General features: G+C 40.2%; 1 protein-coding gene and 1 long non-coding RNA gene across 2 annotated transcripts in view; both read right to left on the minus strand.

Moving 5' to 3' along the window:
- Window positions 1-1,850: 1,850 nt before the first annotated feature.
- LOC123335217 lies at window positions 1,851-5,702 on the minus strand. The gene is made up of 3 exons (XR_006553618.2): window positions 5,323-5,702; window positions 4,962-5,048; window positions 1,851-2,494 (listed from the first exon to the last, which is right to left on the minus strand). It is a non-coding gene; the product is annotated as an uncharacterized LOC123335217 (long non-coding RNA).
- A 2,029-nt stretch (window positions 5,703-7,731) lies between these two features.
- Window positions 7,732-13,563, minus strand: part of LOC102402946 (zinc finger protein 177) — a 29,494-nt gene continuing 23,662 nt past the window's right edge. Inside the window, exon 8 of the mRNA XM_044948660.2 lies at window positions 7,732-8,061. Within this exon, the coding sequence (XP_044804595.2) occupies window positions 8,008-8,061 (54 nt within the window). The 3' untranslated portion in view covers window positions 7,732-8,007. The remainder of the gene's footprint in view (window positions 8,062-13,563) is intronic.

Raw genomic sequence — 13,563 nt, forward strand, 5'->3', positions numbered from 1 at the left:
GAAAATACTCTAACCATGCAAAGAAAAATTTCCAAGTGAAGGTTTTCTCACATTTCTTGGGTTTTATTCCAGAGTGAGTATTCTTGTAATGTTGAAGGCATAAGGAATGTTTAAAGGATTTTCCACAATGATTTCTATGCTCCCTAAATGGAAACTTAACAAAAAATTCACAATCTTCACATAAAAACTTTTTAGCATGAGTTTTCATATGAAAAGTGAAGAAAGACCAGATGAAGGCTTTACCACATTCCTCACATTTATATGGTTTTGTTCCAGGGTGAATTTGATTGTGAGTGTTAAGATGCAAAGAACTTTGAAATAATTTTCCACATTTTTATCATGGAAAAGGCCATCTTAACTATGAGATTTCCTATGTTCTCTGTCTACAGGAAGTATAGAAGTTCTTCCCACACTCCTTACATTTATGCAGTTTTTTATTTCTCTGTGATTCTGCATAGGAGGCCTCTTTTCAGTATGAGATTTTATACAGCTCCTAAGACAATAAGCTCAAATAAGTCTTTCCTATGGGAGAAAATAATAGCAAATGAAGCAACTGACAAAGAGTTAATCTCAAAAAATATACAAGCAACTCCTGCAGCTCAATTCTAGAAAAATAAATGACCCAATCAAAAAATGGGCCAAAGAACTAAATAGACATTTCTCCAAAGAAGACATACAGATGGCTAACAAACACATGAAAAGATGCTCAACATCACTCATTATCAGAGAAATGCAAATCAAAACCACTATGAGGTACCATTTCACACCAGTCAGAATGGCTGCGATCCAAAAGTCTACAAGCAATAAATGCTGGAGAGGGTGTGGAGAAAAGAGAACTCTCTTACACTGTTGGTGGGAATGCAAACTAGTACAGCCACTATGGAGAACAGTGTGGAGATTCCTTAAAAAACTGGAAATAGAACTGCCTTATGATCAAGCAATCCCACTGCTGGGCATACACACCAAGGAAACCAGAATTGAAAGAGACACGTGAACCCCAATGTTCACCACAGCACTGTTTATAATAGCCAGGACATGGAAGCAACCTAGATGTCCATCAGCAGATGAATGGATAAGAAAGCTGTGTTACATATACACAATGGAGTATTACTCAGCCATTAAAAAGAATACATATGAATCAGTTCTAATGAGGTGGATGAAACTGGAGCCTATTATACAGAGTGAAGTAAGCCAGAAAGAAAAACACCAATACTGTATATTAACACATATATATGGAATTTAGAAAGATGGTAATGATAACCTTATATGCGAGACAGCAAAAGAGACACAGATGTATAGAACAGTCTTTTGGACTCTGTGGGAGAGGGCAAGGGTGGGATGATTTGGGAGAATAGCATTGAAACGTGTATAATATCATATGTGAAACGAATCGCCAGTCCAGGTTTGATGCATGATACAGGATTCTCGGGGCTGGTGCACTGGGATGACCCAGAGGGATGGTGTGGGGAGGAAGGTGGGAGGGGGGTTCAGGATGGGTAACATGTGTACACCCATAGTGGATTCATGTTGAGGTATGGCAAAACCAACACAATATTGTAAAGTAATTAGCCTCCAATTAAAATAAATAAATTTATATTAAAACAAAATAAAAAAATAAAAAATGAGAAAAAAAAAAAAAAAAGAAGTCTTTACTAAGATTCCTTACTTTTTTAAAAATATAGATTTATTTATTTTAATTGGAGGCTAATTACTTTACAATATTGTATTGGTTTTGCCATACATCAACATCAATCCGCCATGGGTGTACACGTGTTCCCTATCCTGAAGCCCCCTCCCACCTCCCTCCTCATACCATACCAGATGGTATGAGGAGGGAGGCTGGTCCAGTGCACCAGCCCCAAGCATCCTGTATCATGCATCAAACCTACTTATAAGCTCTAATGAAAGCTTTCCTAAATTTCTTACTTATAAAGTGCTTGTCTCCAGTATGAAATTTTTATATACCGATTAAGTTTAGAAGGTATAATGAAGGCTTTCCCATATTCTTTACATTAACATGAGTTTCTCTCCAGTGTGAATTCCCATATGAATTTTAAGGGATGTACGATACTTTCCCACACTCCTTACATTCATAAGTAGTTTGAGGTGTGATTTCGTACATGTACATCATAGCTTGTGAAGTGAACAGAAGCTTTCCCATGTTACTTCTATTCAGTTTTTCCCCATTCTGAGTTACCATTTGTGCCTGAAGAGAAAGCTGATGCCCAGAGGCTTCCAGCTTTCTCTCCCATGCTGGTTCTCCCATCTACAGCATTCAGTCGGACTGATGGCTTTTCCACACTAATTAAACAGAATGTTTCACAACAGTAGAGTTTTTCTTCTGTGGAGGTAGGAAGCTTCTTCCGCACTCATTATGCTTTTAAGTGTTCCCTCCATTCTGAATATTCCTGTGTATCATAAGGTTAGTGTGTTCACTGAAGCCTTTCTCATGTTGCTCACAGTCATAGACTTCCCATCCATTTTTGATTGCTGCCTGTGGATGGATAAAGAAATGATGACACTGTTTTGCCAAAAGTTTTCACTTTCATCTCAGGTTCAAAGGTTTTGTTAACAAAGTGAGTAACTCGTTATATACAAATAAATAATACAAATATTTATTAGAGAATTATCTAGCTTACTTTTAATATACTAACATTAAAAGAAAAGAGAAATAGAAAGCAGAGAATACATCACCAAATTGGGTTTTGACCAACATCCTGACTTAAATAGCACTGAGAAGTCTCATGTCGCAGCACATCTGGAATCTCAACTGGGAAAGGGTTTCAGGAAGCAAGTCTGCTCTACGGGTAAAACTTCAAAGATTGCAGTTCAGGGTTCCCATTTATAATCCCAGGAGGGCTGCAAACTGATATTATCATCAATCTGTGACCAAATTGCAAGCCTGGTTTCATGTTAATACTGTTGGTTTTGTCATGTAAAACTTGGAATGTTGCTAAACCTGGGCCTTGGCTGGCCAGGCCCCCTCCAGGGGCTCAACAATCTCAAGACCCCTCCCCCATCTTATCTACGGTGCTGCAAGTCTTGCATTCACAGCAGGCAGTCACTCATAGTCACTCACAGTCAGGACAGTGTCCAGGCAGGTTGGAAGCAATGTCAGAGGCTTGCTTTGTCTCTGAAGCCTAAACAAAACTATTTATTTAATTTCCCAGCAGATGCAAAGATTGCTCAGACTCATTAACTGATCCTATTCATCTCAAACTTGAAATATGACTATAATAATGATGATGACTTTCACCATTTCTATTATATTCACAAACATCTGCTCTGTTGATTTCTTTCAAATTGAATGATGGAATCTTTCCGCTAGAATGATGTTCCATCTACTTCAACCTTGAAATAATCCTCTACAGCTTCATGAATTATTGTGAAAATCTCAAATTTCCTGTTACATATGTGGAAGCGAGAACTTAGGGGAACTCTGAAGCAATAAGTATCAAGCTAGGCTTACGATATCCCCAAATTCATCCTGTTCAGACTATCTCACCATAGACACTGCTTTCCCCTGGATGACTGCCACCTATTGCATACATCTATCACTTTGCTTGTACTGTAAATGAAATTACCTTTCTTTTCTGAATATGGATAAAATGAAATATGACATTTTAATATTACTGATGTTACTGTTTTCATTTCAACAGATGTTTCCCCCACAAAGTTATCCTGCTGAATTGCTGAGTCTTTGGTTTAAATTGTTTTTCCCATAAAAAAGAATAACAATTGTGTAAGAGTTTGTAGAAGCAAAGAGTTCATTGATGGAGTTAAAAATAATACTCATTTTTATTTGCTTCCAAAGTAAAGATGCTAAAAATGTTGATATATACATACTTGATTTGAGGAGTTTGGCTAATGCAAAGTATTTACAATGATAGGGTTGCAGAGCTGAAATCTAGTACCTGATTAAAAAGAATTCCATAAAAATTAAATGTGATGGAGAAAAAAAAAAAAACCAGAATATTATCAGTGAAGGAAAAAAGAACTTTTTGGGAAAAAAAGCCTACATCAAAATGATAAACTTAAAAAAGAAAAAATGTCATTTGCAACAATATGGATGGATTGAGAGATTACCATATTAAGTGAAGTAAGTCAGATGAAGACAAATATCCTATCACTCATATGTGGAATCTAATTTAAAAATAATACAAATGAACTCATTTATAAAACAGATTTAACAATATCAAAAACAACTGATGTTTACCAAGGGAAATGGAGGAGGGAGGGATAAATCAGGAGCTTGGGAGGAATATACACATCCTACTATATATAAGATAGATAACCACCAAGGACCTATGGTATAGCACAAGAAACTCTACTAAATATTCTGTAATGACATATATGAGAAAAGAATCTGAAAAATAATAAATATATGTCTATGTATAACTGAATCACTTTGCTGTACACTGAAACTTAACACAGTGCTGTAAATCAACTATACTGCAATAAAATTATATATATAAGACAGAAAGACTTCCCTGGTTGTCTAGTGGTTAAGAATCCACTGGTAATACAGAAGACACGGGTTCGATCCCTGGTTTGGGAAGATCTCACAAGACACCGAGCGACTAAGAAATACTGAAACTGCAAGCTGCAACTACTGAAGCCCATGGGCCTAGAGCCGGTGCTCTGCAACAAGAGAAGCTACTGCAATGAGCACCCCTTACTCTCCACATCTAGAAAAGTCCATGCACAGCAACAAAGACAAAGTGCAGCCAAAACAAAACAGATAAACTAATAAAATTAAAAAAAAAACACGAACAAGCCACCTTGTGAACCCATATGAAATTTTGAATCAATGTCAAATAAGTATCTATGATAACTTGAATATATTGTGAAACACTGGAGAACAATGACCTCAGCCCTCTGTGAGAAAGCCGATCATTATTCATAAGTCTCCTCACTTATTCCAAACATACTGAAAGTTTCGTTGACCAGGAATCACTCACCTTGGAAGACTCTTCTTCTTTCCACTGTCCTCAAATCTTATTTCAACCAAGATATTAGAGTGGGTTTCAACGACTGATATCCTGTCCCTGAGGAAAGATATATTAATTAAAGAAGCTCCTGCAAAACAGGAGAAATTATCCAATGAATCAGGTCCTGTATTTCTAAAAATGTGGTAAAAGTATTTCAGAATAGATAAAAATGGGAATTCACCTATATCTGTTTTCCACAAAAATTGTTTCTCTTTGGCATCTCAAGTCCACGTTCAGATTGATATACACAATGACAAAGCCAAGACTTTTTTTTGAAATGGGAAACTAAGTGCAAAAAGAGAAGTTCATTCACATGGAGAAACCAACATACCAATGATTGTCAAACTTTGTTCTTCACGAGAGTCAAGTCCAGTGTTTGTTAGGACATAGATGACTGGGTCCCAATGCTGCAATTTCATTCAGTGGGTCAAAGGTGGAGTCTGGGAGTCTGAGAAAGCACATGTCTAAGAACGATGGTGATACAGTTAGTCTTCAAACTACAATTTCAGACACCACCCAAATTGAAACCCATTCATGTGAAGACTAGTGAGTTTCCATTATATTCAGATTTAACATCACCCTTGCTGCAACATACCAGACCACCTTACCTGCCTCCTTAGAAACCTGTATGCAGGTTAAGAAGCAAGAGTTAGAACTGGACATGGAACAACGGACTGGTTCCAAATTGGGAAAGGAGTACATCAAGGTTTTATATTGTCACCCTGCTTATTTAACTTATATACAGAGTACATTATGCAAAATGCCAGGCTGGATGAAGCACAAGCTGGAATCAACATTGCTGGGAGAAATATCAATAACCTCAGGTATCCAGATGACACCACCCTTATGGCAGAAAGCAAAGAGGAACTAAAGAGCCTCTTGATGAAAGTGAAAGAGGAGAATGAAAAAGCTGGCTTAAAACTCAACATTCAAAAAACCAAGATCATGGCATCTTGTTCCATCAGTTCAGTTCAGTCGCTCAGTCATGTCTGACTCTTTGCGACCCCATGAACCACAACACATCAGGCCTCCCTGTCCATCACCACCTCCCGGAGTTTACCCAGACTCATGTCCATTGAGTTGGTGATGCCATCCAACCATCTCATCCTCTGTTGTCCCTCAGAGGGGGAGATGAGTCTTCTCGCCCCTCAATCTTCCCCAGCATCAGGGTTTTTTCAAATGAGTCAGTTCTTTGCATCAGGTGGCCAAAGTATTGGAGTTTCAGCTTCAACATCAGTCCTCTGGTTTCATCACTTTTTGGCAAATAGATGGGGAAACAATGGAAACAGTGACAGACTTTATTTTCCTGGGTTTCAAAATCACTACAGATGGTGACAGCAGCCATGAAATTAAAAGATGCTTGCTCCTTGGGAAAAAAGCTATGAAAAACACTAGACAGTGTATTAAAAAGCAGACATTACTTAGCCAACAAAGGTCCATATAGTCAAAGCTATAGTTTTTCCAGTAGTCATCTATGGATGTGAAAATTGGACCATAAAGAAGGCTGAGTGTTGAAGAATTGATGCTTTTGAACTGTGGTGTTGGAGAAGACTCCCGGGAGTCCTTTGGACTGCAAGGAGCTCAACCTAGTCAATCCTAAAGGAAATCAATCCTGAATATTCAATGGAAGGACTGATGCTAAAGCTGTAGCTCCAGTATTTTGGCCACCTGATGCGAAGAGCTGACTCATTAGAAAAGACCCTGATGCTGGGGAAGATTGAAGTTAGGTGGAAAAGGAGAGGACAGAAGATGAGATGGTTGGATGGCATCACTGACTCAATGGACATGAGTTTGAGCAAGCTCCAGAAGATGGTGATGGACAGGGTTGCCTGGTGTGCTGCAGTCCATGGGGTCGCAAAGAGTTGGACATGACTGAGTGACTGAACAACATCATGCTGCAAGAGTAAGTGCATCACAAATATCTGTTTTCTAAGAGGCTATAGGAATGATAGCAGCCTTATCTGCTGTGGTGAGGTTCTTGTAGTTCTCTAGCATCACATGTCTGTATAGCTTTCTCTGAAAGAGGTCCAGTAAAGTCCACTCTTCCTGGGTGAAGTCCACAACCACATCAGCAAAGGTCATTGAGTCCTAAACCATCACACACATACTAGCTTCAGTAAAGTAAGATTTCCGCCAATGTTTAGTGGGGAATGGAGATGGGTGACCCATAGGAAGAGGTATTCAACATCTCATCTCTCCCAGGTCACATTGGTCCTAGGTTCTCTTCCATCTACACTCACTCATGATTGATATTCTTCAGCTATGGCTCTACAGGAACAAGGAATACATGAACTTATCTAAATACAATGAGCCTAAAAGCATTTCCCTTTGGCTGCACAGTTGTAAGCCAATTGGAGGCCGTGTACATGCTGATGAGAAATTGATGGTCATCTTCGTTACTATGTAAGTGCACCAGGCAAAACAAAAACAATGCAGTCACCATTGTGAAAAGCAGTATTAGGAGGTAATTACTGAAATACTGAGATCATTCAGGGTAATGAATCCCTTGGACTGCAAGGAGATCAAACCAGTCAATCCTAAAGGAAATCAATCCTGAATATTCATTGGAAGGACTGATGATGAAGCTGAAGCTCCAATACTTTGCCCACCGGATGCAAAGAACAGACTCACTGGAAAAGACCCTGATGCTGGGAAAGGCTGAGGGCAGGATGAGAAGGGGACAACAGAGGATGAGATGGTTGGATGGCACCAGACTTGATGGAGACGAGTTTGAGCAGGCTCTGGGAGATGGTGATGGACAGGGAAGCCTGGCAGGCTGCAGTCCATGGGGTTACAGAGTTGGACACAACTGAGTGACTGAACTGAACTGAATGTGTCACCAGAATAAGACTCCATTTTGGGAGGGGATTTCCCAGGGACTGAGTCCTGCAGTGGCTTTTCTTTAAGAAGTTCTGGACAAGGGTCTACCTAAACAAAATGTGTCCACTGGTGGATGTAGCAGGCCATTTTGTAGAAGGATACTCTGTCTTCTTACCAAGAGCAACTTCTCAAACACTCAAGACATTATCCTTTCCCTCAGGAAGGCAGAAAGGGCCCTTAGAAAGAACACCTAGGAGAAAAGAAAGAAGGCATGGGCACACAGAAATGGTCATAATTCCCACAGTCACTGCCTGAAAGTCATTCCACTCTAGCTCGAAACTTCTGAATATTCTTCACATCCAAGAAATCTCACATAAATCCACACTACTGCTGTGAAATATCAGAATAGCCTTGTCTCACCTGGAGCCAGAAAAGGGGATGGTGAGCCACGCTGCCCATTAGGAAAAGACAGTGGCTTCATTTTATGTGTAAGGGACCTTAAGATCTGGGTAATGTGACTTTTCACTTGCCAAGACAATAAAATACATGAATAATATTATACAGCAACTCTACTTAACACACATTCCAGAAAATTTACTTAGAGAACAGCATTCTCTGGCTTCCTTCAGCAGTTCCTAGATGAACCAGAAGTATGACAGCTCAGGCCCAGACTAAAGGAAACTGGCAGATCCTAACCTAGGGTCTCTGAAAAATGGCATTAACAAAGACTTCTCATGGGACATATCATAGCTGTCATGTTGTACCGGGGTCCAGCCCCGGTAGGATCCAGGGATTCCCTCAGGATGACGGCGTTGGCGAAAAGGGATAGCGTCAGTGGAGAGAATCAGAGGCCTAATTATAATTGGTTTACGTGGGAAATCAATATACCCCCACGTTCCAATTACTTTGGCCTGAAGAAAGAGTAGAGACAAAAGGAAAGAAAAGGAGACGAAAAAGAACGACACGGGGAGACCGAGCTTAGTGAGCAGGGTTCGTAGCTTTATTTCCAGCAGGGGCTTTTATACTCAAAGTTGTACATAGAAGATAATAGGGGATGTAAACGCATGCAAAGTCAGCAGACCTTGAAACCAGGCTTTTCTTCAGATACAAAGGCTTTATGATTTACATCATCTGGTCAGGAGACCTGCTAACATTTTTCTTCTGATAAGAGTTAGTCAGCCAGAAAAACTTTTCTCCAAAGGTGACTTTAGAGTTTAGTACCACTCCCCAAAAGCACTAGGCAGAGTTGCATTCCTATAGGGCAAGGGTGCAGTGGGGGTAATTAAAGGAAGAATTTATTAGCTTAGGGGTCCAAGGTTATTACTAACATTAAAGCTTCTACTTATATTTCTTATATATCAACTATATTAATCAATACACTTTCAGGGACATAGTGGGTGGGAAATATGGAAACTTGGCAGCAGGCATTAACTGGACAAAGAATTTTTCTATTGGTTCTATTTTGACATTTTCTAACTCTCCGGAAGGCTCTGTATTGTTAAAATAACCGAGTCTCCTTGTACCTCATACAGTTGGGGGACTATAAACAATCACATGCATAGCTGTAGGAGTCTGGAAACCTGTTGGGCAGGTTAGAAGGCTTTCTGAGGGGATCACAATTGGAACACACCTTATTATACCCTGGAGACTTAGTAACTAGAGCTCTAAGTTGCTTTTCTTACAGATAAGAGTGGTTGGGGGTAGCCCCTCGTGACTGTCAAAGGAGTTGGTGAAAGTCATGAAGCAGTAAAACAGACAGGCTCAGGTTTTGGGGTAGATGCTCAGGCAGGCCCAGAGGGGCACCCCTCGAGTTCTGGCTCACCTTGCCCACCAGATCTCTCCCGCATGACCTTGTCATGGGGTGGGGACTCCCGTGCTGGCTCCCGGCAGTCATGGGTGGGGACTCTCATGCTGGCTCCTGGCAATGTTGTGATGATGGTAAAATTTGCCTCAAAATTTCATTCTTTGATGTCAAGATCATGTAAGGCAGCTTATAAATATAAGCGGATAGGGATATCTCCATCCCCTGGGAGACTGGGTTATCTGGAGTCTTGCTTCATACCAAACACCAAACAAGAAATACTAGTTATCTCATATACAACATCATAAATCCGGTCTATGTAGATGATAGTTACAAAAAGAGTATACTCTATATGGCAATATCAGTAACATCAATTGATATTCACTGAAGACATTATGTACCAGATCTCTCATTAGGAGCTTATACCTTACGTATATTTTTTAGAACAACTTGATTATTGGAATCTACTCTTTCCACTGTGAATTATGTAAACTCTAAACAGAAATCAAGTATATAGGATAAAAATTTAATGTCCGGTAGATTCAAATCCCTTTGCATGAAGAAAACAATGTAAAACATCTCATTGTTTTATGTGTGTATGTGTGCTAAGTCATTTCAGTCATGTGCAACTCTGTGCAGCCCTATGGACTGTAGCCTGCCAGGCTCCTCTGTCCATGGGATTCTCCAGGCAAGAATACTGGAGTGGGTTGCCATGCCCTCCCCATCTCATTTTTAATATTGACTTAAGTGTTTAATTAATATTTGAGTATATATAGGATAAAATATATTCATATAAACAAATTTCATCTTTCATTATTATTGTAGGCAGTGAAAATATTTTCATTATGTACATGATCTATACATTATATTTATATCGGAAAAGCACTGGTGTAGGCTGCTGCTAAAAGGGCTTCCCAGGTGGTGCTAATGGTAAAGAACCCACCTGCCTGGTTTGATCCCTGGGTGGAGAAGATCCCCTAGAGGAGGGCATGGCAACCCACTCCAGTATTCTTGCCTGGAGAATCCCCATGGACAGAGGAGCTTCATAGGCTACAGTCCACAGGTTTGCAAAGTCGGAAATGACTGAAGTGACTTAGCAGGCACTCAGGATGCTTCTGGGCTTATGAAGGGAGAAAATAAAACGTTTATTTGGTCAAAACCCTTGAGTTTCTCTTAATGGATGTTAGAGACGCTTGAAGCTCTGGGCCTTTTTAAGTTCTTGAAAGTGAAAGTCGTTCAGTTGTGTCCAACTCTTTGCGACCCCATGGACTATACAGTCCATGAAATTCTCCAGGCCGGAATACTAGAGTGGGTAGCCTTCCCTTCTCCAGGGGATCTTCCCAACCCAGGGATCGAACACATGTCTCCCGCATTGGATGCAGATTCTTTACCATCACTGGATTATTCCTTTATTCTTTCAATGCCACTAAGCCAGGCAATCACTTGAGAACAGTAACATATACAGAAAATATTATAGGCATTAAATATCCATCATTCTTATTACAGAAGATAGATAATAAAAGAATAATTGATAAATCAATTCATTAGTAATATGGGAAAACAATCAAACAGGTAAAAAAAAAATGTTATCCTACACACACATAGAAACAGAGACACACAGACACCCTACATATATTTTGCTATTTCCTGGGCAAATTAAGAAGGGAGAAATCATTAGGTCTCCCATACTTGACCCAAAAAGATTACAAAAAAATGTATGAAACTTTTTACAAAAGAATTCAGAATACATTAAAGTACTGGTAAGCCTCCACAGGTCCTCATTGGACACCCTCAAAACAGTTCTGCACTCTCTCCTTGCCTTGGACAAGGAGCAATGCCCCATCATACTTAGTCCAACATTCATCTATTTTATGAATCTCTTCAGAAAATCACCTTCTCATGTTAGTTTTCAATTCCATTTTCATTTAATTTGCTTTTGTTTATTCACTTCTTCCACAGACTTTCTTCATGCTTAAGTTCTTTTAACATTCTGTATCTAAAGGTTAGCTTCTTTTTGTTAAATATCAATAACCTTTAACATATCCAAACATGGATCACCACTTTCCCCCACTGCTCACCAGAATCTCCAGGACCGTAAGGATGTCAGGACACAAGGTTGGAGTCAACGACTTTAAAGGCAGAAATTCCTCACCTCTTGAAGAAAACTCATAAAGGTTGCTTTGGATGCTTTTGAAGAGCAGAGCACAAGATGAAACCAGAATGACCCTGTGGAGGCACCCTTACATTTTGCTGTAGCGGCCTCTGGACCTGGTTCTGAGAGTCCTCGAGGCCCCAACAGAAGGGATCGGTACACACCAGGCATCTCTAAGCCTGTCTGGGGAGTCCCAGGACAAATTTTTCTTTGAATTTTGTTTCATTTTTAAATCAGTAAGCAAGCTGAGACTAGCATTACATTTGCTAGATTTCACAACTGCTTGGTATATAATATTTAGTTTCCCCTTTTTTTGATAGGGGTTGAGGAGACTGCCTGTAAACCTGTAAAGCCCCAGCCTTTATATTTTTTCTTTTGGTCTCCTGTCTTTCCCTTTTTTATTTTTGTTAAGATACTTACCTGATAAGCTCCTGATGGTCCTGAGTGACTCTTGCTCTGAGCAGTAGCCTCCCTTTCTAGAATGGCCCTGTCAACCTCAGAGAGACTAGAGTCTATAGCCAAGGTGGGGCAATCCCTATTTTCTAAGTTTGATTTTCAGGAAGACGCTCTTTCATGGTGATAGGCAGTGGCATTCACCAGAGCCCAAGCACACTGACCAGGAGCTTTACAAACTGATTTGAGAAACCTTCTGAGATTTCTTGGGAATTAGAACAAAATGTCCCTCTCCCTTTTCATTTTTCATTAAATACTGAGCCACCAGTCTCTATGGATGAGATCCCTCATATCCCAGTAGGTTGGGGAACAAATCACTATAGAAGCCAAGCAAGGAGCAACAGAGAGATAGGTGAGGGTTGCTGGTGTCTTTGGTTGGACAGCTGCTGGGGACCTCCAGGTCTCTTTGTCTCCCACAAGGGATGTTGTGGAGGAGATGTCCCTTGGTGTTGCAAGGAACATCATAAATAATATGGTGATGAAGAAAGGTTGTTTCTGGCTGTCTTTAAAATTGGTAGGGAGAAAATGTTATCCTGGGGCTTCCCAGGTGGTGCTGGTGGTAAAAAACCCACCTGCCAATGCAGGAGACTTAAAGAGATGTGGATCCAATCCCTGGATCAGGAAGATCTCCTGGAGGAGGGCATGGCAACCCACCCAAGTATTCTTGCCTGGAGAATCCCTTGGACAGAGGAACCTGGCAGGCTACAGGCCACAGGGTCACAAAAGGTTGGACACCACTGAAGCAACTTAGCATGCATGCAGTAGGTCAATAGCTCACATTTATATCAAGTGAGGGAATTCCCTGGTGGCTCAGACAGTAGAGTGTCTGCTTACAATGTGGGAGACTCGGGTTCGATACCTGGGTTGGCAATAAATACTTATTAACAGGAAAAGAACAGACACTATTTAAGAATGAAAGGATAATTTATCAGAAACATATAAAATGGCTACATTTGTGTGCTTCCAGTTCTATGGCCTCAAAATAAAAGAATTAAAAAACAACCTAATATCCACTGTCATACTGGGACACTAAAATACCTCTCTCAATAAAGGGGTGATCAGGAGATAAAGTTTGTAATGATACAGGTTTTAAAAACACAAGATTTATTCATCAGATATACTGAAAATCTATTCAATTCAGTTCAGTCACTCAGTTGTGTTCAACTCTTTGTGACCCCATGGACTACAGCAGGCCAGGCTTCCCTGTCCATCACCAAGTCTCGGAGCTTTCTCAAACTCATGTCCATGGGGTTGGTGATGCCATCCAACCATCTCATCCTCTGTCATACCCTTCTACTCTCGCCTTCAATCTTTCCAGCATCAGGGTCTTTTCCAAGAAGCCAGTT

This window comes from Bubalus bubalis, chromosome 9, assembly GCF_019923935.1.
Source record: "Bubalus bubalis isolate 160015118507 breed Murrah chromosome 9, NDDB_SH_1, whole genome shotgun sequence".
Classification (NCBI taxonomy): Eukaryota; Metazoa; Chordata; class Mammalia; order Artiodactyla; family Bovidae; genus Bubalus; species Bubalus bubalis.